At 36.9% G+C, this 26,217-nt stretch overlaps 1 protein-coding gene across 5 annotated transcripts in view; it reads left to right on the top strand.

The window, feature by feature from the left end:
• The window catches only part of PTPRK (protein tyrosine phosphatase receptor type K), a 565,921-nt gene that overhangs the window by 190,571 nt on the left and 349,133 nt on the right, over nt 1-26,217 (top strand). For all 5 annotated transcript variants that reach the window (XM_059177599.1, XM_059177596.1, XM_059177595.1 and 2 more), the window contains exon 3: nt 13,827-14,098. In XM_059177599.1, the coding sequence (XP_059033582.1) occupies nt 13,827-14,098 (272 nt within the window). The remainder of the gene's footprint in view (nt 1-13,826; nt 14,099-26,217) is intronic.

Here is a 26,217-nt window from a genome sequence, read left to right on the forward strand (position 1 = left end):
TATATATATATATATATATATTCACTGGGGTGCTGCAGTTGATTGCTCACTCTCCCCCATCAGCCATGTATTCTATGTAGATGTAGCTGGAGTGATTTTCCAAAATCTGACTTAGGACACTAACCTCTGCGTCCCCCAGCTTGAATTTTTTTTTTTTTTTTAATGTTCTGTAACATTTAAAACTCCATATATTTGTCTATAAGAACTTCTTGGACTTTTTATTTTCTGCATCTCCATCCTCATTGCTCTCATTTTCTCCAGTCCAGCCAAACATTCAGTCCTCTTATTTGTTATAATCTGCTCTGTTCCAGGTCCTTTGCGCTACTGGTCTCTACCACTTGAAATGATCTTCTTTCTTCTCGTCTTCTAATAACCTTCATTCTTCAGACCATAGATCTGACTTCTTTTTCCTGGAAATACCTTCAGGCCTTTTGGATGAGGTCATATCTTTGCATTATATGATCCTATAACCAGCCTCTCTTTTATATAGGTTGGCACAGTTTTGTTTTGGCGTATGTTTGTTGATGCTTTGCTCATTTGTGTCATACCTTATTGATGTGGAAGAAGCCCCATCGAAGGAAAAGTACTAAGATTGTATTTGTTAGAGAACTTTAAATGCATGCTTACTAGGTTTTCCATGTAGTTTGAAAATATTTGAGTTATATTACTTCTTTGTAAACTAAACTTCTTCTTCTTCTTTTTTTAAAAGATTTTATTTATTTATTTGACAGAGGGAGAGAGATCACAAGTAGGCAGAGAGGCAGGCAGAGGGAGCAGAGAGCTCGATGTGGGGCTCAATCCCAGGACTCTGAAATCATGACCTGAACTGAAGGCAGAGGCTTAGCCCACTGAGCCACCCAGGTGCCTCTGAACTAAACTTCTTACTCACTTTTATAGTCAGTATAATAAAGCAAAAGGTTATAGTATTAGATTTGGATTGAGATTTGAATAAGTTACTTAACTTTTCTCAACTTCATATTCTATGTAATTCTTAGCAATTTACATATCCATTTTCTTTCTCATTGGAAGGTTGGATTGTATCTTACTAGATATTTTTATAGGATTAAGCAGTTCTATTAATTAATATATTCCAGTTAGACTCCAACATCATTTCCATTAATGGAATATCTGCTAATATAGGTCACTATGCAAAAAGTCATAATGAGAGGCAATAGACCTTAAGAAGTTTACCATTGAGTTTGGAAAATTCAGCACATAACACTATGAGGTAGGAAATGTAAAATTTGTGAATCACCTGCAGAGTTGTATGATCAATTATAGGAATTCATGGAGAAGGTGGAAATTGAGCTCCCTAGGGAAGAAAGAGAGACTACCAGCCTTCTAAGTAAAAAGGTGGGGTAAAAAAATGCATATTATAGCATTATGAATTATGAACTATGAATTCATGCTGGTAATTCATGGCAAATAAGCAGTGCAAGATTTCTGTGGATCAGATATGAGGATTTTGAGTATCAGAATGTATTGCCTTATCTCTGTCTAGGCATATGGTCTATTCTTCAACCAATAGATTTGTGTTGCATCTAATTTGATGTAGATCACCATGACTGGCATGATCACTGCCAGCTCATGGTCCTTGAGGCTTTAGTCACTGTGTGTAGGAACTATTTTTTTTTTTTTTTAATTACCTTCTTTTTGAAAGTCATGTAAAGAGTTCTTCGGGAGATATATGATAATACTGTAGTTAGAAGAAGAAAATGTTGGAACATATTCTTCTGGTTATTCTCAAGGAGAGAAATTTGATCTTATTCTGTGTACTTAAGGTATTTCCATTTATCTTAACTTGCTGAAAGTGCATCTTCATAGTAGATTGAAAGATCTGAAAATCAAAATTTTGAAATTATTAAAAATTCTCTATTTTCCCTAAAGGAAAGTCCCTCCTTCTTTGGGGGAGGTTGGGAAACACCTGTGCTGGATTGTTGGTCAGAGTTCCCACTGTTATTTTGGCTGGAACTGTTTTCTATTTTTGCTTCTACAGTACACCCCAGAGGGAAATTTTAAAAAGTTAGTGTGGGAACTGAAACTCTACGGTTTCTCAATGTTTGTGTTCATCCATTGAGCCTTAAGTTAGCATTTATGAAAACATTCAAGTACAGTCCTAAGATGCTCTCGGGGCAAAAAGAGCACTCTTGGAATGGAGGTCACTTACATGATGCAGCTCTTCTGATTATGTTTAAAAGGAAGGTTTCGTTGGAGGAGTATCCTTGGGTGATTGTATTTGCTAAGAGGAAGTTGAATTAATTGTCTGCCAACAGAGAAGAATTTGTATGTTGTTCTTTTCCTCACCATTGACCAGTATGGCATTTCACAGCTGATCAGGTGTGTGTGTGTGTTTGTTTGTTTGTTTAAATAACAGCTGGATTGGCAGCACCAGAAATGGAATAGCTTGGCCTAAGCTAGAGTAATATGATTCGGTATTTTACTTTGCTCTAGTATAGGGAACCACTAATTCCACTAGAACTACCTTAAATTAATGTAGGCTTAGGAGAGCTAGTAATTAATGGATGGGTCTCTGGTGTTATTTTATTTTATATTATATCCTCAAATTATAGATGTCTAAACCTCTTGTGAACAAAAACACCAATCTCAACATTTGAGGTGATGCTACTGTTCTCTTTTGCCTTTTTGTCTCCCGGGGCCTCAATTTCTTTTATCATATTTGGATGGTTTGTGAAGCTACTTGGGAAGACAGAAAATAAATATAACCCCATTTTCTGTAAAATTCTGTCCTTCCCTCTGTTGTCCTGTCTTCCTGAATCTTAGACTTTTCAGTGTAAGCAGTTTGTTATTCTCTTCTCTCACGGGGACTCTTTTTCCTTTCTGTAAACTCAGTTTCTTAACTTTTTTCCCTCATGTTTTATGCTTTCATACCATTTTGGTTTTCTTTTCCTTTATTTGTTATGGGCTTCTAAGAGAGGCACTGTTTTCAAAAACAAGTAGATAGATTTTTGGTTTAGATAATACTCTGTAAATAAGAAAAAGTAGGAACATGGATTTACTTTGCTATTTCCCGTTTCTGTAATCCCTGCAACAGTCCTCTCAAATAGTATTTTTTATGATAGCTAAAATACTTATCTCTTCGGGCCTCACATTTTCATCGGTAGAATGGTAGACAGGAGGCATGGATGGTTGGGGTGGGTAATGTCAGAGCCAGGCAGCAAAATCAGGTCTCTGGCTTCAGAGCACAAATTCTTAAGCCATTTCACAGCTAGGAATATGCTTTTATTTGGGTGACAGTGGGGGATATGCTATGCTTTCCTTTTGAACCTTTTATGACGTGTCTTCTAGTGTAGTCAGGAACTTTTGTGGTTTTTGTACTTTGATAAAGGAAGCAACTTCCTTGATTTGTCAGCTGAGTTGCTCCTGTAACTTGATTCCCCTTGAACCTGAGAACTCAGTTGAGGAATTTTGCTCAACCTGAATTCTTCTCTAATTGATCATTACCTGCTAATTGCCTTTTCAGGAATAGTTGTTATTATCTCTTTGAATGTTGACTCAAATAGAGACAGTTCTTATAATATGTTAAAATAAATTTTTGCTATCTTCTGACATACTGTGATTATGAAGTAGAGTATTTTGACATTGAAAAAATATATTTATATGGAAATATAGAGCACTGAACAGGCTTTCACTACTAACTATAAGTTCTGGCCTTCTATTATTAACAGGGCTCAGTATATCCAGACAACAGGCTGGAATTGTTAGTATGATATTTAGCCGTTAGACAGTTTCCAGAGAGCGCAGGCTGTACTACCTTCTCTTACCTTCCACCGTTCTTTCCAATTTGGGTTCCTTTGAAAAGGCAAGTGATTACAAAATTGGCTACAGGACAAAGACTCCTTTACTTTTTGGGATAATGTAACTCTGATTATTCTCTTAAAGTTGCTTTTCATTTTAGCAACTACTTCTCAAAACATTTCAGTACCACAGTACATAAAAGCTAGGTAGGTTGGAGAGCTATGGGGTAAGTGCCAGGATTTCAGAAATTCGACAAATCTAAGAGGAGATCTTAAACTTAGATCTGTGGTTCTTTACAGTTGTTGGTAAACATGTGTGTGTATGTGTGTTTCTGGGGAAAGTATTCTATGTTTACATGAGATTTCAAAAATAATGAAGAAAGTAAGAAAAGAAGGTTAGAGAGGAATAGAAGGAAAGAGCTGAGAAGGAGGGTTGATACACTGGGACATGAGGGGTTGGGTAGGTTGTAAACAGAAAGCTTGAGAAAGGTTCAAGCATCTGCGAATTGGAAGATTTTAAGTATATTACTACATAACATTGTCATCTCATTTTTTATCTCTGAAAATGTTCTTTTCCTACATTTTCCAGTTTGATTTTACCTACTATTTGATGGAAAAAGGAATGAATCTATCTGAAGGGACAAATAATAAGGACTTTAGCATGTCATGTAGATAATCTCACTTAGTCCTGAGAGCAGACTGCAACAGTTGAAGGATTTAAGGAAATGGAAACTAAGACTGAGAAAAGTTAAATTATTTGCCCAAACTAGACGATGGGAAAGAGGTAAGGAAAACCGGACTCCTGAAAGACCCTGGGGAGAAAACCCAGCAGATTGTGAAATCAACCTCTTCTGAAGAGAGGGCAGGTGGTATTCAGTAACACGTCTATTAATCCTCCTGCGCAGGTTTTCTATGGCCTGCAGAGGAAAGTGAAAGTTCTGGTGGTCAAAGAAAGTGTCAGGTAGATTCCTGTTTTTACTTTCTAAGATGTTGTAGGGGAAGGAGATTAAACTGTAGCACAGTGTTTGGTCCAGTTCCTAAATCTTAACATGTAGCAGGTAAACTCTCTACGCTGCCAAGAATTGTGCTAATTTTACATGAAACCTTCTTTTTAGTGTTTTGTGTTGTCTGAAAGTTTTAGCCGCTGTCCTATTTTCAGATGTCAGTTGGATACCTAGAACAAATATAAAGATGTTCTTCTCAGGGATTACAAGAAACTTTATTCCTGCAGAATATAAATGAAACAGTTTCATATTTTGCCAGGGCAATGGAAGTGACATTCTGGGGACAGAAATTTGTTGAAAATTGCATTCTGCTAAGTTGCAAAGTCAGTAGTTTTGTATTGAAGTTTGAGAGACAAGTTTATTTTTCCCACCCTCATATTTTGTAATGGGTGTTTCATTCTTATGGAAACAAGTTATGTGACATAGGGAGTGAATTCCATTAGAAGAGAGGCATAATCTTAAGAAATAATAGGATGTGAAAGTTAGAGAATTAATAACAGACCATGCAAAAAAGTGAGAGCACCTATCTTGGCCTTACCAAAGTAACCTTCTAGGGGAACTGTCAAGATTGAGAACATTGTTTAAGATCATTTCAGGTTCTCTGTTTTTTTTCTTCTTTGTTTTATATTTGAATTAAAGCCAACACAGTTACCATTTTTGAGATTCTTCCTTTTTTTGGCCTTCAATTCAATTCACCAAAAGTTTACAGCTACAAAAATCCCTCTGTTAGGTACAATGTGGGAAAGGAAAGTTCTTGATCTTGAAAAGCTTACACTGGGGCTGGACAGATGCACAGATAGATACTGTTTATTTGGTATATAAGAATGCATTATAGAAGTGCTAAGGATATGCAGAACAGGAAATAACAATAAAGAGTTGTCAGATTTTTTTCATAAAGACATTCAGTTTCATACCGATGCTCTGGACATTGTTCTAGATTTTTAGATGAACAAGATACATGAATTCTGAATTTTTTGTGGAGTTTTTCACTCAAGTAAACAAATTCAGTAAGTGGCAAGTGCTGTGAAGGAAATAACAAAGAATGACATGTTAGAAAGAATCTTAGAAGGGAGTGCCTTGGGTGGCTTGGCAGTTGAGTGTCTAACTCTTGGTTTGGGCTCAGAGCATGATCTCAGGGCCTTGAGGTGCAGCCCTCAGTTGGGCTCCACACAGAGCATGGAGCCTGCTTAAGATTCTCTCTCCCTCTGCCCCTCACTCCCCTGCTGATGTGCTCTCTCTCTCTCTCTCTCAAAAAGGAAAAAAAAAGTATCTTAGAAGGAACTACTTTAGTTAACAAGCCATGGAGCTCTTCACCAATAAGTGGCATTTATGCCAAGACCTGAACGATAAAAGTAATCCAGTGGAGGGGAGAGTACTCCAACCTGAGACAGGCATAAGCGTGGATTTTTAATGGGCAGAAGGAAGCCTGGAGCATGTTGAGTGAGGGAAGAAAGGGGAAGGAGATAGCATGAGAGGAAGGCAGGGACCAGATTATATTGAAGCTGATAGGCTAGAGTGCAGAGTTTGGATTTAATTCTCATTGCACTGCACAGCTGAAGAGAGATTAATTGTATGTTTTGAGAAAATTGGATCTGGGTGTCTATAGAAAGCTATTGTAGGACTGCTAGTAGGGAGCCATGAAAGGAGTAGGGAGTCATGAAACCTGTTGGGAGTGGTTCTAGTCGTCCCCCTGAGAGATGAGAGGAGTTGGATTAACTAGTGTAGATGAAGAGAAGTGGATGAATTGAGCACATGGTTTGGACGTAGAGACCAAAGAAACTGCTAGTGGGTTATAAGAGGAACCTGAAGGTCAGGGAAAAATCAAACTGATTCCCAGGTTCTTAATTTTAGTCACTTGGTATATTATGTTGCCACCTAATCAGAGGTAGAAAAATGGGGTGAGGAGAAGAAACTTCAATAAAGGAAATGAAGCTGAAACATGAAAAAGTGGACAGTGACATTGTCTTTAGCACAAAGGTAACAGCAGCAGAAATGCTTAAGAGACATTAATTTTACAACAAAGAAATCACCCCAGATGAGCTGGGACCCCAAAACACAATTTCAGTTGTCACTGTTCTCTTTATCCAGAGATCCTGTTTGCTTCTTCTTAAGCTGTCTAGGCACAAAACTATGCTACTGTATAGCATCTCTGATTTTTTTCGTACCAATGGTTTCTGGCATGTTCTTTGTTCCTACTAGGAAAATCTCACTCAATGCCAAGAAGTAACTGTTTTGCACAGTGTGTTGGTGCTTTGGTAGTTATTCATAATGGTCCTTAGAACACACAAAAATTCTTATTAAGATAGACTATTACTTAAGCCTTTGGATTCTGGAGCTATATCTGGATAATTGGTCTGGATTTCTTAGTCTACATAATCATATAAACTATTCCCTATAATAAATCTCTTTCTGTGTATTTATGTGTGTGGTGTGTCCTGTTGGTTGTGTTTCTCTGATGAAGCCTGACTGTTACAATAGAATCTTTATATTTATATTGATATACAAAAATTCAGCATTTTTTGATTTTCATTCTCTGTCATCCCAGTGAAGACTTTCATTTCAGAGTACATCTTTATACCCTGCAGAGACTGAGCGAAGTAGACGTAATATAAATAAAATCACTGATAATGTTCTCATTAGATCATAAAGATAAAAAGGATTATGTATATTAATATTTAGTGGTTCTCCACATGTGGTCCTGGGTTTCTAAGACCCTTTTTGGGGTCAGCATGGTCAAAACTATTGTCATAATAGCAGTAAGATATTGTCTTTCCCTTTTTTCTCCAATTTTCTCATGGGTATATGGTCAAATTTCCCAGAGGCTACATGATATCTGATATTACAACAGATTGAGTGGATAAGTAAAAACAGGAACCTAGCTGTCTTCTATTAAGTCAGACATGAAAGAGATTTGCAAAAACGTAAAACAATGCTCTTTTCATTTTTAAAAATGATTATTTATTTATTTCATAGAGAAAGAGTATGAGCCAGGGGGTGGGGAGTGCAGAGGGAGAGGGAGAAGCAGATTCCCCAGTGAGCAGGGAGCCTGATATGGGACTCAGTCCCAGGACTCTGAGATCATGGCCTAAGCTGAAGGCAAATTTTTTTTTTTTTAATTTTACTTATTTATTTGACACACAGAGATCACAAGTAGGCAGAGAAGCAGGCAGAGGAAGCAGGCTCCCTGCCGAGCAGAGAGCCTGATGCGGGGCTCGATCCCAGGACCCTGAGATCATGACCTGAGCCGAAGGCAGAGGCTTAACCCACTGAGCCACCCAGGCACCCCTGAAGGCAGATTTTTAACCAACTGAGCCATCCAGGCGCCTCTCTTCGTATTACTTTTTGTTTGTTTTAGAAAATATAGTAGTTTTTATAAAAACATGTTATTCAGATGAACATATAATGGATTTATTGTTGCCAATCCTAAATAAGCCTTTTAAAGTTTCTCAGCTTGAATTTCTATTATGGTCAGGATTGAGGGTTAGAACTCATAGAAATAAAAGCTCTCTGAAAATGTCCTCAATAATTTTTAAGAGTATAAAAGTGGTCCTGAGACTAAAACATTACAGAACCTTTGCTCTCATAGAAGGTTTTTCATATACACAAGAGTGGCTCTCGTAAAAATGTTAAGAATGTACTTCCAAATATTATACTCTTTCATCGAACGATTCTGTCTGAAAGTACCACAAACCAGTTCCAGTTGTATTTTTTGCTGTTGTTTTGACATCTTCTGATAATTTCCCTCACATAAAGGTAAAGTTGTCACTGCCTTGTCATATGTTCCTATAACTGAGAGCTGATGTCTGTCTCCTCATTTATTCAGTCATCCAGATGACCAACTAATAGCTACTTACTGAACTTCTAACATGTAGGGTCCTCCTTCGGTGCTATACCTGTTTTCAGATCATTGCTTTTGCAGCTCCAAACCCACCCCTTATTACCTGCTCTGTGGTAGTGGAGGTTGACCATTGAAATGTTTCTCCTTTGTAGCTAGTGCAGCTTTAACACCATGCAGTTTGTCCTGCAGTGTGTTGTCCTTTGTCCATAGGGGGTGCTGAAGGGATTTTAGCAGGAAGGTGCTTCTACTCCTTTGAATTGGGATTCTATGTTATTTCTTTTCATGCTAATATTGAAGAGCTGGCAGTGGCCCAGTGATGTGCACAGCTCATACAGCCCCTTAGTGTGCTTCTGGCCTCAGCCCGGGCCTGCTGACCTCGCCGTGGGCCTCCCTACATGCGCACAGCCCATCTCTGGCCTCATGGCACCCTGATGCATGGGAGTCTTTCCTGCTCATGGACCAGCTCTGGCCTGAGTGGCCCAGCAACCTCCTTCATCATCCAGTGGTCTGCAAAGCTACATCTTCTCTAAGGAGATCTGCTTCTCAGCAGCCTTCCTCCCCTTGCTACATCTGTCCTTTCTGTGCTGTTGTGGTTACATGTTAGGATTCTCTTTATAACTTAAGAGTTTCTCTTCTCATAGTTTATGATTCTTATATTACACTTTCACTGTTAGATTTTCTGTATGGCTTCTCTCTGCTGATGGGACTCTGAATAAATTAGGCGCTTTCTATCACTCTTCTGAGGGGGATAAACAATACCTGTATAAATTATTGAAAATTTGTACAAAAGCAGTGCATAATTAAGGGCCAGAACCAGGAAGGCAGACAGTGTATCAAAGAGCTTCAAGGCAGGGAAAGCTCAATAAGGATGGGGAGCTGAGGAAGATCAATGGGCAAGAGCTGGCAAGGGAGGAGCTGAAGGAGGCTTTCTTACGGAGGGCTGAGCCCATTCTGGAGAAGAAACTGGCATGGTGTGTGGGGATAGTAGCGAGGGCTCTGTCAGACGGGAGAGATCAGAGGTGGTACGATGGCAGAGATCATGGAAGGTCGTCCGTACTAGGCTGAGAAGTAGACATTCCTTTCAGTTTTAGTTAACAGGGCACCTTCAGTGAATTCTAAATAAGAATCAACTTAACAAAAATATTATGTTAGTGTATTAAAGGATATATAAATAAAGGGTTTTAAAGTATGGAAACCTATTTATCATTCATTATTTTCTGTGCAGTTAATTCCATTTCCTGTGTTATTATGTTATTCCTAGAAGTATATCTTAAAGATAAGATTTTCATTAATACATAAAATCCATAGGACATAGTTTACTTATTCAGATATTAGACTATGGCATTTTTGAATATGGGACTTGTTTTCTTGGTTATTCTTTTTAAATAAAAACTGCTATTTAGTTTACTCACTGCCCCCCTCTTTTAATGAATGTTAATAAGGAATGGTATTTGTATTGTGTTTTTTTGAAAGCCAAGGTGCTGTTAATCTGTAGGATACAAATAGGATTTATTTTTAAAAGGCAAATACCTATGTTCGTTTATTAAGTATTTATTATTATTTATTTGAGGTTACTTACATAAGATAGTCTTCACGCAGTCTCTCTTTTTTTAAAGTACAAATCTATTGCATGTTCATTATGGAACATTCAGTGAATGCACATGAAAATAAGAAAAAGAGATGACAATTAATGGTCCCTTTTGATAATACAATTAACTCTTTGTTATATATTCTTTTTTTCTTGTCATATGTGCATGTGTATGTGTACCTTTATGAATACACACATTTACCAAATTGTATTTAGTTTATATATATGGTTTTTCAAAATGGCTATAATATTTTACAACCTGCTTATTTTACTTAACATATTGTGAATATCTTCCACCAAGTGGTTTTAGTTATTTGTTTTTAATGACTGCAGAATTATTCATCAAATTGGTTTACCATAATCTTACATTGCCTGTTATTGGACATCTAAAATACTTTTGTTTTTCTTTGTTTTATTTTTTATTTTATACTTCTTAAAAGATTTTACGTTTAATTAATCTCTGCACCCAGCAGTGGGACTCAAACCCATAACCCTAAGATCAAGATCAAATGCTGTACCGACTGAGCCAGCCAGGTGTCCCTGTTTTTCTGTTTTGAATAATGTCATGATGAGATGGACATCCTTTTTTAAGCTATATCTTTGTATGTATCCAGATTGTTTATCTAGTTTACATCCTTTGGTTTGGAGGATCAAATCCTCCAAATTGTGAGAGCATCTATTTCTTTTCAGGTTTTTGATTCTCATTGTCAGAATGCTCTCCAGAAAAGTTACACTTCTTAAAAAATATTATCATAAGCCTAATACTTTTTCTTTTATGACTTAAATGATATATTTGATACCTCTGTTGCTCCGGAGACCATAAGGAATATTTGTAAGGCCGCATTAAAGAAATCACATTGATTGAAAGTTACTACATAATGCATGTTTGGCACAGATGTTTCATTATTAAGTCTTGAGATAGGTAAATCACAACTAAATAGAACTGAACTCTTATTAGAAACCTGAGGGATTAGTTAGCTGGTGACAGAACTATAGCAAGTAAGCTTAAATTAGGACATAAAAGTGAGGGAAATGTATACCGTAGAATTTCCTGACTCTAAGTGTTACAGCCAGTTATTCTGGGAGACTGTAGGAGTAATTTTTAGAAGTTGATAAGAATAGCATAGTATTCTCTATGTTTGGGATGATGAAAGTAAATCTTATGTCAAATAGGCAGCTACCTTCGTGGTGCCTGCTGGGTAAATTGCCACTGTATGAAATCAGCTGGCAGAAGTGTTTGGTTGGCTTTTTGGTGCTAGTGCTTGCTTCTTCCTTTCTGGAGCCATGCAATAAATGCATATTATTTGATAACACTCAGAAAATGTAGCAATAATAAGATTGTATTGAAAGAAGTTCATTTAGCTTAAACATTCTATAGAAATGAAATAGCAGCACTTTTTTTTTTTTTTAATTAACTTGTATTGAAATGCTGGAGTAGTTTGAGCAAGCTTTTATTTTGTGACTTTTGTCTTTTCTAATGATCCAATTGGTAATTCCTACAAATTAATATACTTTGCTCATCCCATTTCCTTAATAAGAAAATTATCATAGCTTAAAAGTGCAACTGGATGAAAATTGCTAAATGGTCTTAATGGCAAGTATCACACTATGTAATTAAGATGCTTGACAAAGCATTTTTTTGCCAAAGTTTATTTTATAATGGAAAAAAATAACTATTTGAAAGCCCATAAGTCAATTAAAGAACAGTACCTTGAAATTGACAGTCAGAAGCCATAATTGATAAAGACTTGTAAGAATAATTTAAACTCACTACTGCCATAACATATCACTGAAAACAACAACAACAACAACAAACAACAACAAACAAATCTGTCTGGCAGTGAAGAAATAAGTCACAGGTTTGTGAAGAAGCTGAGGTCCAATAACAGTAAGTAACTTGTCTAAAATTTTAGGCCTGGTCATTGGTCAGCTCTGCTTTGGTGAGTCTGAAAGACATCCTGGCAAATCAGACATGGACCTCAGAATGTGAGTATAACCAAGAATAGAGACATCCTGCTTGTATAAGTTGGGTTGGGATCCAGGATATCCTGTTTAAAAAAAAAAAAAAAAGATGTAATTTCTCCAAAAATATACATGACCAATTTATTCTATTACTCTGCCTGCAATCTGTGAGAATGAGGAAGAAATAAAAAAAGACAATTTCAGGTTACAAGAGAAGATGAATACAGAGAAAAATCAAGTGGAAGTAATATCAGTAACCACCACTATAGTAAACGTATTCTGCACTTTGCCTGGTAACTGGTAGTGTTATCATAGGAAATCTTTACATAAGTTCTGAGCTCTAGAATGGGAATTCATCAGATTTGAAATTTCAGTTTCTTAAGTAGTAAAAGTCCTCTTATCTGCCATGATTGAACTTGCTTTGGGGGTATATCGAACTAGTTAATTAGACTGCTAATCAATGAATATTTAGTGTATAATGTGAAAGTGACTACCTTTTAAGGAGGGAACAGGTTTGATTGGTCAGGAAGAGAGGTCCGGGTGTAATCCTTCTAACAGTGGATTCTGTAATTCTACACCTAATATGTTCTGGTTAAAATTACATCCTAGGGGGACTGTTCTAGTAAAATTTTGCAGTCTACATTAAGTGTGACAAATAGGTATATTGACATTTTTGTGATATGCATCTTTCTTAAAATCCACAGTGATGTGAGAAAATCTGGTGGTTTTTTCTGCAGAGGTCCTTGGACTAATAGCAGCAGCTGATGTTCAAGCCCCATGTTTGTACTTATCACTAAGACTGTGTGTTTGAGGGTGGAACTGTGAGGTGCTGTGAGGTTGGCACTTCTTATGTCCTATGAGAGACAACCAAGAAATATTTATTAAATCAAAGGTAATGGAGTTAGACTAGTGTTTTCAAGGCAGGTTTCTTGCAGCTCCGAGGGGCTTAATGGAAGGACTGTGGCAGAATTGGGACCAGCGGCCATGGTGGTTAGCTGGTAGCTTAGTGGGCAAGACTTAAAGAAGTAGGCGAATCCACCACGTGTCAGATTCTTAGATCTAAAAAATTGACATTTTCAACTTCTCTCCTCAACAGGTACACTGCAAAGTATCCTTATTCCTAAACTTAAGATCAGAGTGGTTAGTCACCCAGGTTATGTAAATGATGATCTTGGGATCTGAAATAAGAAAGGATTGTGTCGACACTTAGTTAAGCCTGCAAGACTAGTATGATAGGGAAAGGGAAGGATGCTCCCTCTATGGAAGCCAGGCTGAAAAGGTATTGCACCCATTTATTTGCATGTTTGATAATGAAAGACCTTTGTTTAGTTAGGCTACAGGTTTGGGATTGGGATTTGAACCAGACTCTACCTACTCTATTTGACTTTAAATAAGTTACTAATTGTACTTCAGTTTACTAGTTTGTAAAACAGGTTGTTTCAGAGAGCAAACAAATTGATACGTATAACGTATTTTGAACAATATCTGTTACTTACTAAAAATTGAGTTCACCCACTTGTTTGATATTTTTCTATGGTTCTGTTCCGGAAAATAGCCCTTTTGAGTTAAATATAATGCAGAAAATGGATTCGTATTATTTTTAGCATTTTTTCCTGTTATTAGAGATTCCTTTTGTTTATCTGTCTATTTAGCCTCTATTATATGTAATGTCATTTCAGGTTCCTATATGATAGTGGACTCTTCAGATCATGACCCTGGAGAAAAAGCCAGACTTCAGCTGCCTACGATGAAGGAGAACGACACTCACTGTATTGATTTCAGTTACCTGTTATATAGCCAGAAAGGGTTGAATCCTGGCACTTTGAACATATTGGTTAGGGTGAATAAAGGACCTCTTGCCAATCCAATTTGGAATGTGACTGGATTCACAGGTAGAGATTGGCTTCGAGCAGAGCTAGCAGTGAGCACCTTTTGGCCCAATGAATATCAGGTAATCATCTATGCTTTTCTGGTTTATGCTTTCATGTCATTGGATCTCACTGTGTATGTAATAGAGGTAAATACTAGCACCTTGGAACAGAGATCATCTCTTCCGCCCTCCTTTTGCCCTGTTCTTGAGGAAATGTTTAAAACATTGGCACACAACCTTCAAAGTAGTGAGACTCTTTCCACATATCGAAAAACAGTAGTTTTAGGTTTGAAATTTGTTGGTTGGTTGACTAAGAGCTGCTTATTGACATTCATTTTCTTGTCTCTGTTCAGGAAGAAAAAGTCCTTTTTATTTGAGTGCATTATTCAGACTGAATTTGTTTGCTGACTTCTGACAATAACATTTGAAACTAAACATGAAATAGTGTTTCATGAATTATATTATCCAAGGGGGAGGCATTTTGAATAATTATTTAAATTTTTATCAGTTACATGTAGTTTCGAAATAAGCAAACAAAAAAGGAAAAGTTGTCCACATGTCTTCGTTTTTTTTCCCCAGAAATACTTCATTTTATTATAATTAAACTGGACAATGCGTAATATATCTACTTTATATTTTGCGAGGCTGATTTTATATGGTCTAACAAAAATACGATCATTTGCCGGTTTGGATAATTGTTCAAAATCCTCCCTATAAGGTTCAGTAGAACTATCCACCCAATATCGCCTTATGCCACTTTGCTTTTACTAAAGTGAAGTTTTAGTAAACTATTATGCTAACCGAAAGAAATCTAAAAAGGATTACCACTTTTCTAAGAAAAGTGAAAAGCTAAAGTAGTGGGCAGACTTTGTTTTGTAGCCAGCCATTATGGAAGCAGCCAGCACACAGCCCAGCTGCAAGGGGGGCCCCGCCAAGCTCCTTCTCCAGGAACTACATTCAATGTCTTAGCATCAGGCTACCGTAGCTCTGAACTGTGTGAGCATCTGTGCTTTATCTGCATTTATTTTGTGCATCTGTAAGCAAGATGTGTCCTAAGGTATCAAAAAAGGCAAAAAGTAATTTTTGGGTCTGGAATGCTCAGAAATTTTCCATATAAATTAATGTAATTGCTTCTTTTTCTGTTTAGGTTTATGAAAAGTTTCATAAGGACCCCATACTTTCAGTAGCAGGGAAAACCTGTCCCTGGACACAGAAAAATAAAATTACCTCTTTTGAATGTTCACTTTTGCCTTAGGTCTTGGGATTTAAAACTTGTCTATTTATAATTTGTTACAGAACCTAATGAGAATGTATAATGTAAAAGTATATTTTATTGTGGCCATTGGGTGATTTATAAGCTAAGAAAATTCATTTATACTTTTTTTAAAAAAATGAACAATTTCTTCAGGTGGACCTTGTCTTTATTCCTGGGGGAGGAAACACAATACATTGTCTTAATTGCTTTGTCATGAATTGATTTTTCTATTTTATTAAAAGGTCTCTTACTTCATAGTTATCGTTCCACAGGTAAGGTTCTTTGTTCAGGCTTATGTGTCTATTGAAATTGTAGTGGATTTTCTTCAGGTACTGCTTGATTCTGTTATTCCTAAGCTGAAGGATGTTGTTCTTCAGTGTAGGAAAGCTATCTGCTCTTCCAGGGCCCCCAGCTCTGGGAGGGCAGCACGTGGCAGGTAGGTGACTGGAAGTGTATGAAACTAATGCTAAGGCACTGGAAGCAAGATCATTGGGCTCATCTCTGACAACAGTGGGTCGTCATTTGCTGGTTCACCCTCACAATCCACTGTCCTTTCAGTGACTTCACTAGAACCTATTATTGGAGCTTATTACTGAAAAGAAAAAGCTCTGATGTAACAAAAGAAAACTGTCAGCAGGTTCAGCCTCCTTAAAATAAATTTAAACCCAAATAACAAATTAGCAAAATTGTTAAAAATTTGATTTCTGGAGTCAGATTGCCTGTATTCAACACTGCTATTTGCTATCTGTATAGATTGTTTTTAAGGAATCAGATTGTTAGTTATATCTTTAAAGAAAAACATAGAAGTGGATTTTGATAAATCCAACAAATAATCTATCTAGGGAACATGCTAATATGCCTTCACGACTAAGAAATAGCGTACATATAATTATTACTTTTTCTTATTTTTTGCAAGATCTATCTTTGAGTCATTGATATTTTAATAACATTTTCTTATGGCACACGCTTCTGCAATATTAATTTTAATGTTGAGTGACACTGTTATGGACTTCATGCTTCTTTGTTCAGTCTCCTTTTGCATGACAAAGCTCCCTAGGGTTATGTGTACCTATGGTGTTTTAAGTAAGCAGGGCAAAAAGTACGTGTGCAAGTTTTAACCTGGCCAGGGAGATCTTTTTGGAGATGCCTTATCAGAGAAAAAGATTACTATTTAACTTGGAACCTGTGGGTAAACATTTCTTTCTTGCAGATTGAAATTTGAGCAATAGATCATTACTTAAGTGATTAATTGCTTTACTTCCACATCTTTTTTCCTTAACCCGCAAAACTTAACAATCAATGAAAACAAAAAACAGAGTAGAATAATTTTTATTCATGTGCTTCGTGCTCAATAGATTACTTGATTGATGATTACATTGATTCTGTCCTTTAGGTAACTAGTTGTACCTGTGTATCAGTTATTAGAAACACCAGCATAATATAAACTATATTTATGTAAGACTTTTTGCTATTAGGAAATAGCATGAAAAACTTTTGACTATTGCTTAATGCAGAATCTTTATGGATTTTTAAAAACTAAAATGTAGGCATCACATTGTGCTATGTATATTAGAGGCCTACTACCTACTTTTTAATTCCTAGAGAAACACTGCATTTTTAAAAATTTTTCCAAGACTATAGATTAAGTAAGTTGTGATATGCATAGAAACTATTCTTCCTGGTTCCACAGTTTATTCAACTTCAATACTCCAGAGATTTTACACTCTCTGAAACTTCTTTTAAGTTGTTTTTTTAAAAAATTTTCTCATTTTTTGGGACGCCTGGGTGGCTCAGTTGGTTAAGCAGCTGCCTTCGGCTCAGGTAATGATCCCAGTGTCCTGGGATCGAGTCCCACATCGGGCTCCTTGCTCAGCAGGGAGCCTGCTTCTCCCTCTGCCTGCCAATATGTCTGCCTGTGCTCGCTCCCTCTCTCTCTCTGATAAATGAATAAAATCTTAAAAAAAAAAAAAAAAGTTCTCTCTTCCCTTTAAAAAAAATATTTTTTTTTCTCATTTTTGGATTCCCTTTTCTTTCATACTACCAGTGGAAAATCCTGTCTTTTTTTGCCTGAGCCATTAGTTACCTGACCATCCCTCCAGTACATTCCTTATCATCCACTTCAACAACAACAACAACAATCAAAAAGAAAATTATCCCAGGGTGCTATTACTTTTAATTAGTATAGGATAATTTATATATAAATATCATACTCCTAGAAGTGGATTTTAAAAAAAACCTCTCTTTAAGCTAGCTTTCCCCCCCCCCCCTTTTTTCCTTTTTCTGTTGAAAAATCTCAAACAGATGTTGTTTATCTTTGGTGTGATTTACCCTCCCTAGAAACTTCAACTAGCTAGATGCCTAAACAAGAGATGCCCAAACAAGAAATTAAGTATCTTGTGGACTGTTTAATAATGAGGAGATACCAATTTTTAACCTCAAGAAAGTTGAACTCTTATTTGAAAAAGAAAAAAAAACTATGTATGAAATCATGAAATAGAGGCCAACTTATGAATTTTGGTTACTTGTTAGATCAGTATTAGACTTATGGACTTTGGAGCCATTTCTTCCTGGGTGAATGTTGACTCTGTTATTTAGCAGTTGTACAGCCTGTAGCTTTTCTTTTGAGTACAGTTTCCTTATCTGATAAATCAATAATACGTATCTTATATACATATTGTGGTTAGAAAGGTATCTGACACAAAGCATGTGTTTACCATAAAGTTAGATTAACATGATGGGTAGATAAAACATTGGCAAAATCTATTGGGTTTAATATATGCTCAGCATTTTCTTCTGTTTCTCTGCATTTTCTTTTTCTGTCTTGAAAACATGCCATTTTTGTTTGTTCACCTTTTTTTCCTCAAGACTTTTTTCTTTTTTCTTTTTTTTTTTTTTCATAAACCCCATGTCCCCACACATGCACAGCTTACCCTGTTATCACCATCCCCACCAGTAGGACATTTATTACAATGGATGAGCCTAAACTGACAAGTAGTAATCACTCAAATTCATAGTAATTTTATTTTAGGGTTTACTTTGGTGCTGTGCAGTCTAAGAGTTTGGACAAGTATATAATAACATGTATCCATCATTGTTGTGTCATAGAGGATTTTCACTGCCCTAAAAATTCTCTTTGCTTTGCCTATTCATCTGCCTTCCTCCATGTCATTCTTTTTGGGTTTTGTGTTTATTTATTTATTTTTAAATTTTTGTTTATTTCAGAGACAGAGAACACTTGAGCAGGGGCTGGGGGTATGGTGCAGGGAGGGAGGCAGGGAGCCCACCACAGGGTTTGATCCCAGGACCCTAGGGGTTGTGTGTGTGTGTGTGTGTGTGTGTGTGTGTTTAATTTATTTATTTGAGAAAGATAGAGAGCACAGGAGCAGGGGGAAGGGCAAAGGTCGAAGGAGAAGCCGACTCTCCGCTGAGCAGGAAGCCAGTTGTAGGACTGGATCCCTGAGCCAAAGACAGACGCTAAACCAGTTGAGCCACCCAGGTGCCCGTAGGTTTTGTGTTTATTAAAATGTCTTCTGGACTGCCTGGGTGGCTCAGTTGGTTAAGTGTCTGACTTTGGCTCAGGTCATGATCTCAAGGTTGTGGGATCGAGCCCCACCTTGTGCTCCATGCTTAGCAGGGAATCTACTTCTCCCTACCCCCACCCTTGTGCTCTCTCTCCCTCTCTCAAATAAATAAAAATAAATTATCCACTTATTCGACAGCTTATTAATGTGAGGTTACACCTTCCTAGACCCTGGGGACATATAGGCAAGTCCCTTTTCTCCGGAAGCTTACATTCTAGTGAGCACTGGAGGAGATAAAAATGTAAATCAGATGTGGGGTCTGCCATTAGGGGGCCTAGTTCAGATGGGAAATGTGAGATACACAGAGATGGAACTTCAGACAATATAGCATTTGTTAAATGACTTAAGACAGATAAGTGTAAAATATTGTGGAGAAAATGAAAACAAAAGATAGATTTGTTTCCAAAGTAAATTAAGGCATAAATAGAACTCTAATAGTTGTCTCTTGATTCCTATATTTCTAGATTAGTATACTTTTCACTGTACCACGTTGTTTTTCTTAAAAATACAGTAATTTGGAGCCAACATTTTCTACAATGAAAGAGAACAAGCAAGTGTAAATTTTGTTTATGATATAAGTGTTGTAATGATATAAGGAACTGTTTCTCACCTGTGTCTTCAGAGCAATAAATGTCTTTTCAGTTCAGTATACTAATTATAGGAAGTATATCATATATTTTTTTTATTTGCCATGGTTACAAATTGCTAATTCTACCTATTTTTATAGGCCTCAAGTGAGTACTGTAAAATTTCAAATTGATCACCAAATAGAAGTAAAAAGAAAAAAAATACCCAAAACATTATGAGGCATTATCTCAGTGTTAAATTTCAACTGAAGATCAACACACCTCTAAAAGTGTAATTTTCTCCAGTCTGGAAATCTGACCTGTCTTGTATGCATAAAACTCAGTTCTGCTTTGGGATTAAATCCATTAGTTTCTTACTGAACAGTGAGGTTGTTACTAAATGAGGCAGGCAGACATAACTTCAAAACTATTAGTGGAAACCTAATCTGCTGTTTTCCATTAACTGGGTGCACATCATTAATCACAAAAATGATGCATGATGAAAACTACAGGGGTTTGGCCAGAAACTGGAAAGTGATAATATAGCACAATGTTTCTTTTTTTCTTTTTTTTCTTTTTTTGGTTTCCTAATTCTCTGAGAAACGAACACTGAACCTTTGCAGCCGTTTTCTTCTTAACGTTTCCTCTTGGCTTGAAAAAATATAAGATTGGACGGGCATGGGATTTTCTGGTTTTTGTCTCCTTTTTAAAGCTTTATGTTAACACATATTGCACTGATACTTTGGCAATGGAATGACTGTTACACTCCAGAGATACTGCTGGCTTTGGATCTAAGAAGATTAGGACTTAAACCAAGTGACTGTTTACTTAAGTAAAAAAACCTCTCAAAGATTGATCTTTGGGGATGGGGCTGAAGTAGGAGAATGCTCATGAACCAGCCACGCAAAGAGGCAGGCAAAAAGCTCTTGGAATATTGCCAATTTGTACTACTCCTCATTTGGCCATGTAGGATTCCACTGAAGAAAGCAGGGTGGCAAGGTTTTTCTTTCCTAGATGTATTAGTTTGCTTGGCTGCCATAACAAAGTACTATAGACTGGGTGGCTTAAGCCACAGAAAAGGACTTCTCTCATGATGGGAAGTCTAAAGACCAAGCTGCTGGCTGTTTTTGGCTCCTGGTCAGAGCTACCTCCTGGCTTGTAGATGGCCACCATCTCACTGTGTTCTCACATGTTGGAAAGAGACAGCTTTTCTTCTTCCTGTAAGGGCACCAGGCCCATTAGGTGAGGGTCCCATATTATTCCATTTAACCTTAATTAACTCCCAAAGGCCTTATCGCTAGATACAGTGACATTGGGGATTTGGGCTTTAGCATAAATTTTGGGGGAAAAGAATTCAGTCCATAGGACTAGATGTATATTACACTTATAACTTTTTTATTTATAAGCATTATAAATGATCCAACTCATCATCTTCTGTAACAATGTTGCAGTTATTATCTGTTCAGTCTTCATTCTCCTCTCTTTCTTGCACACTGGCAGGACTCCCTCCCAACTTACTTGCTGTCCTAGCTTCCTTTGCAGGTGGGAGTGGCCATATGACAGGCTCTGGTCAAAGAACTATGAGGCAAGATCTGTTGGGGGACTTCTGGGAAAGATGTTTGACCCTGATAAAAAAGAGAGAGACCTGTTCTTGCCTGAGAGCATGATACTTGGCACTGCTGCATTGTTGTAACTATGAGGAAGGTGATAAGCCTAGGGTAACAGAACAAAGTAAGGAAAAGAGGTCAGCGTCCTACCTCAGGCAAAATAATGATGACAATAATATTTAAGATAAAAACTATTTTTAAATAACTTTTAGATGAGTATTCTCTGACACAGACAAGAGCATCCAAATATGCCCTGTCATATCATTCTTGGCTTTCAAGCAGTCCTACCTATAATCCATGGCATTTGTGGATAGCACCTGTGAGCCATATGGTAGAATTAAAAGAACACATATCTGTCTGTGAATGAAACAGTTTTTTAGTCCAGGCGTACAGAGAAGACAGACCTATATACTTGAAAATGTCAAGAGGGCTGTAAGGCAATGAGTCAATGACTGGAGGGAGTAGAAAGAAAAGAAAGAAGGAAAGATCATTTGTTGGGTGTCTACCATGTCTTAGACACTGGGCTGGATAATTCCATGTCTTTCTTCTTCAGTTTGATTTAATATTTGATCACATGCTAAATGAATATTCCTTATCTTCATACATGGAGTGAGTTGCTGGTTATGTAGAGGTCAAAATCATTCCCTCCCCTTTTTTCCTCTTTACCAATTTAATCTTGCCATTAAAAGTTTGGACTTTAGCCACATCAGTGACTTCTGAATTTAATCACAACTGGATAGGCTTCTTCTTCTTCTTAAGGCAACTGTAATTGCCTAACATAGTCACTTGGGCTCATTTTTACATTGTCTAAATACCTTCTGTTTGATAGGCTATTAACAAAGCAGCCTTTTGGTGCTGATGTTTAATCTTAATGACTTCCTATTTGTTTCATTTAAAGTACTCCAAATGGGTTTGGAAAAAATTCCCATGTTATTATAGTCATTGTTTTTGTAAAACTTATAACCCTGTGAGGATGACTTCTCCCTCCATCCTGACGGTGATTTGCTTTTACTATAAAACATCTGCTTTACTTTTCCTTTAGATTCTGTAATTGATTCATTGATGAAACTTATAGTTTGTAAATAAATGTAAACAAAGGAAGAAGAGAGTCCTGCTTGTTAACACAATAATTACTGCAAATAGAGGACAGAGGTCTCCTGTTATTTTACTAAATCATACCTGTTTTTATTTAGAGTAAGCGGGAGCTGTCAAGTGCCCCTTCACTAATTCTTTTGAGAACTATTTCCATGAAATTAATTCACTTCTTTTTTACTAGTGGATTGAAAAATAATGAGCAGTAAGGAGAGTTAGGCAGTGTTTGTTCAATGTATGACTTTTTTTTTTTTTTTCTTTACGAGTTTGGTTCATGCAAGGAGGCTGGGGAAGACAGATGTTCCAAAGAGTAGCAGAAGGGGCGCCAGTTCTCTGCTGGCTCACTCCCTTGCACTCAACCCAGCTCCTTGGGTCTGCATTAACACACATCTGCTTCCTTATTTTCCACACCTCTTTATTAATTATTTAGCATGCATTTAATGGGTTCATCTTCGTGTACCAAGATTAAAAAAAAATGTATTCCACTGGGGCAGGATTTCTGCTTAAACAGGAAAAAAAAAATGCTAGTTTTTCTAATCAGCTAAATGACGTTTCTGACAATGCTGTGCCATTTATTAATGTGGTACCATTTCATATAAGAAAAAGCACAGACAACAATTAAAAAAAATTCTTGCTGCAGTTATTTTGTCTGCTGACTTTGATACTTAATTGTAAGTCGTCATTTGGGGGGGGTGCTTTCAAGTTTCTGTACAACTTGAATTTTTGTGTGACCTCTTTGTCCATTTCCATTTCAAAGACTACCCCCCCCCCAGTTTTAGGGTGCATGCAGTATGTGAACAAAATTGTTGGCTCTTCACAGGAAAAACAAAACCGAGTGACATTATGTTTTTATTTAAAATTTAACGTGTATGCTGTGGGGATTTCAGTTTTTTTTCTTAGAGCATAATGGAAAAATAAAAGGATATAATTATCTATTTTAGTATGAGTTTTTTCAATGGAGAGAGTGTAGTAGGAAGGAAATATAAGGGAAATGTAAGACATAGAGTTTTTTATCTATTTTATGATTCCTTTAGATGATATTACATAGAATCTATTCTGTTGTTAGTAACACAAGTTGGAATATAAAGGGCAACAAACTGGATTCTGTAAATTAAAACACCTACTTATGAAATCTAGTGGAAAATTTGTGATTAATTTTAGTTGTTTTCATTTTCAAAAGGTGTTTTTAAAGCTGTCATTATAAAAGTAGCTGCTGCATGTTATTTCTGCATTTAGTTATATAAATAACCATTGTGCACACCACTGGAATTCCCTGATGAGATTTAGATTCTTAATATTCTTTGAATGATCTTTTAAAAAATCATTCTCCTCAGCAATAAATTCTTCTGGAAGCAGTAAATCAATTCTCATTTTATGTTTAAAAATAAGGTCTGTAGTCATAAATTTATACCAAGTAATAATTCAGTAAAGTAATAATGAATGGAAAATTTCTAGCACTTAAAGATCAAAGTTTAGTTCAGACCTAAACATCTTTAGATCCTGGTATTTTGCAACAACAGCACAAATATAATACTTGGAAACAGATACAATGATTCTCCATGTTAATATTTATTAAAAAAAAACACTAAGTCCACTTATCCCCGTAAATACCAGGGTGAATTTCTTTGTTGTTGTTGTTATTTGTTTATTTTTTGATTGCTGTTCTTCTTTTTCTGTTATGTTTTTTTCGTTTCATGTTTTTCTCCCTTCTCTCGGTGGAAGGGGAATTGTAAGCAGACAATAAGCACATAACCAAGTAATTTTATTTATATATATAACATTAAGAATTCTGACATGCAACATGAGAATTAAGTCTTACTTTTTTTTTTTTTTTAAATGTTAGTGTAATATGGGGTGGGGGCCCTTTTATATACTGGGTTAAAGTTTAAACTAGATGTCATTTGGCCTGTGTTCAGTTCCACATCCAGTGGTCAACACCTCCTTGTTCTCTGAGTGACTATTTTGTGGGACCTTTTGAGTTTCAGTCTCTGCAATATGGGATGCTAGCTAGTCTACCTGTGTTTGATGAGGTTCAAAGGAGGTCGTGAAGCGGTGGAAGTAGTCTATCTAAAGCTCATATTTACAAATGAAAAACTGGAATTAAAGCTAGTAAAGTAAAAAAGAAAAAGACTTTAAAGAATTTGGGAGTCAGTCACAGCATAAGGGAGTGGGATATTCAGGCCTGAAGAAGATCTGGAGCCCGAAGTAGCCATGAGGACAATAGCAACTTTGACTTTCTCTGTGAAGGTACACAGTGAACAACTCCTTTCATTATCCACCCAGCACTGTTCTGGCTGCTGGGACATGCACCATCCTGAAATCTGGAAGTTTCTGTTCTCCCAGAATTCTAGTCTTGGGATGGAGGGCGGTGGGAAGGATAAGTAAATAAACAAGAAAAGGATTAAAATGCAAGAAGCACTTGCAGGTAATTAAGGTAGAGTAGTAGGACAGTTAGGTCTTGGAAACCACCTTGGACCAGGTAGTTCAGGAAGAGTGAGTTGTTTGAGAAGGTGACCTTCACCAGGAGATCTGAATGACAAAAAGGACCTAGGCCCACTAAGATCAGAAAAAATGCACCAGAGACAGAGAAAACAGCTAAATGAAGGTATTTAAATCTGGGAGGAGATTGGCATAGTGAAGGGACAGTGACAGGTCTGGGGCTCAAAGGGATCCTTTTTAAAGATGGGAAGCTTTGGGGGTGCCTGGGTGGCTCAGTGGGTTAAAGCCTCTGCCTTCGGCTCCGGTCATGATACCAGGGTCCTGGGATCGAGCCCCACATGGGGGGGGGGGGTCTCTGCTCAGCAGGGAGCCTGCTCGCCCCCCCTGCCCCCCCCCGCCCCCGACCTGCCTTTCTGCCTACTTGTGATCTCTATCAAATAAATAAATAAAATCTTAAAAAAAAAAAAAAAGATGGAAGCTTTGTAATCCAAGGGAAAGAGTCTGAACACTTTATGAAGATTGTCATCAAGGGATTTTATTTATTCACTTGGGTCTCATCTTATCCATGTTCCAAATGTATATTCTTCTTTAGTCTTTTCAGTGCTTTCTCTCCAGTCACAGCTCCTATTGTTTTCCATCTTGATAATGGTAGTGTTTTCCTGACTCTTTTATAAATCAGTTACGTTTCTTGGTATGCTGATTTGCTGGTGTTGCATTCCTCAGATTTGGCCATTGTTTCCTTGAAAGTCAAAATGATTGGCCATCATTTGAGGTCCTTCATAATTTAGCTTCAGTCAACTGCTTCAATCTCTGTACCATTACTATTTTTTTCTTGACACCATCTGCTTTAGTTAGTTGCAAATTGCGCTAGCTGTGCTTTGGACCAATTGGGCAGTTGGTGTGTGCGTGAATTTGCGCACAGTATATCCACCTTCTAAAGTGCCTTTTTAAATTCCTTTCCCTTGCTACCGAGATGCCTTTGCTAGGCACTTCAGTTCTCATGTCTGTGTTGCTTATATTGCTGATTAGACATTTAGCTTGTAATATTTCAGATAATTTTGTGTCTTGTGCCTCCAAGTGGACTGTAGATCCTCTTTGAAAGGGGACTGGGTATGACATGAAGCCAGTGTAATATTTACATGGTGCTTTGTATTTTATAAAATAGTTTGACAAACTGAAAAAAAAAAATCAGCCTTACAATAATAAGAGGTCAATGGGAAGAGTATAATGATTTTTATTTTAGGGATAAGGACTGAGAGATGATATAAGTGACTTATTTAAGGTCATCTTACTAGCTGGAATTGACTTACATCCCCCTAAGGATAAATTCTAGTATCTCTCTCTAGTGTGCCAGGCTGTTTGTTGATAATGACTTTCTAGTTTTGGCATCAAAAGAAAATTGGCTTGCTGATGAAATACTAAGTGATGGAATGAGTAGGGTTATAATTTTTTCACCTTCATGTAGTTTTTCAGGAGACATATTCTTTTTTTGTTTTCTTCTTTTCATTTAATTTCCTTTCCTTTTTTTTTTTTTTTTTTTTTTTTTTTTAAGACAGCATAAGAGCGAGAGTGAGGGAGGGGCAGAGGGAAAGGGAGAGAAAAAATATCTCTATGTGGGGCTCCATTTCGGGACCCTGAGATCATGATGTGAATTAAAATC

The sequence above is a fragment of the Mustela lutreola genome, chromosome 6 (assembly GCF_030435805.1).
Source record: "Mustela lutreola isolate mMusLut2 chromosome 6, mMusLut2.pri, whole genome shotgun sequence".
Lineage (NCBI taxonomy): Eukaryota > Metazoa > Chordata > Mammalia > Carnivora > Mustelidae > Mustela > Mustela lutreola.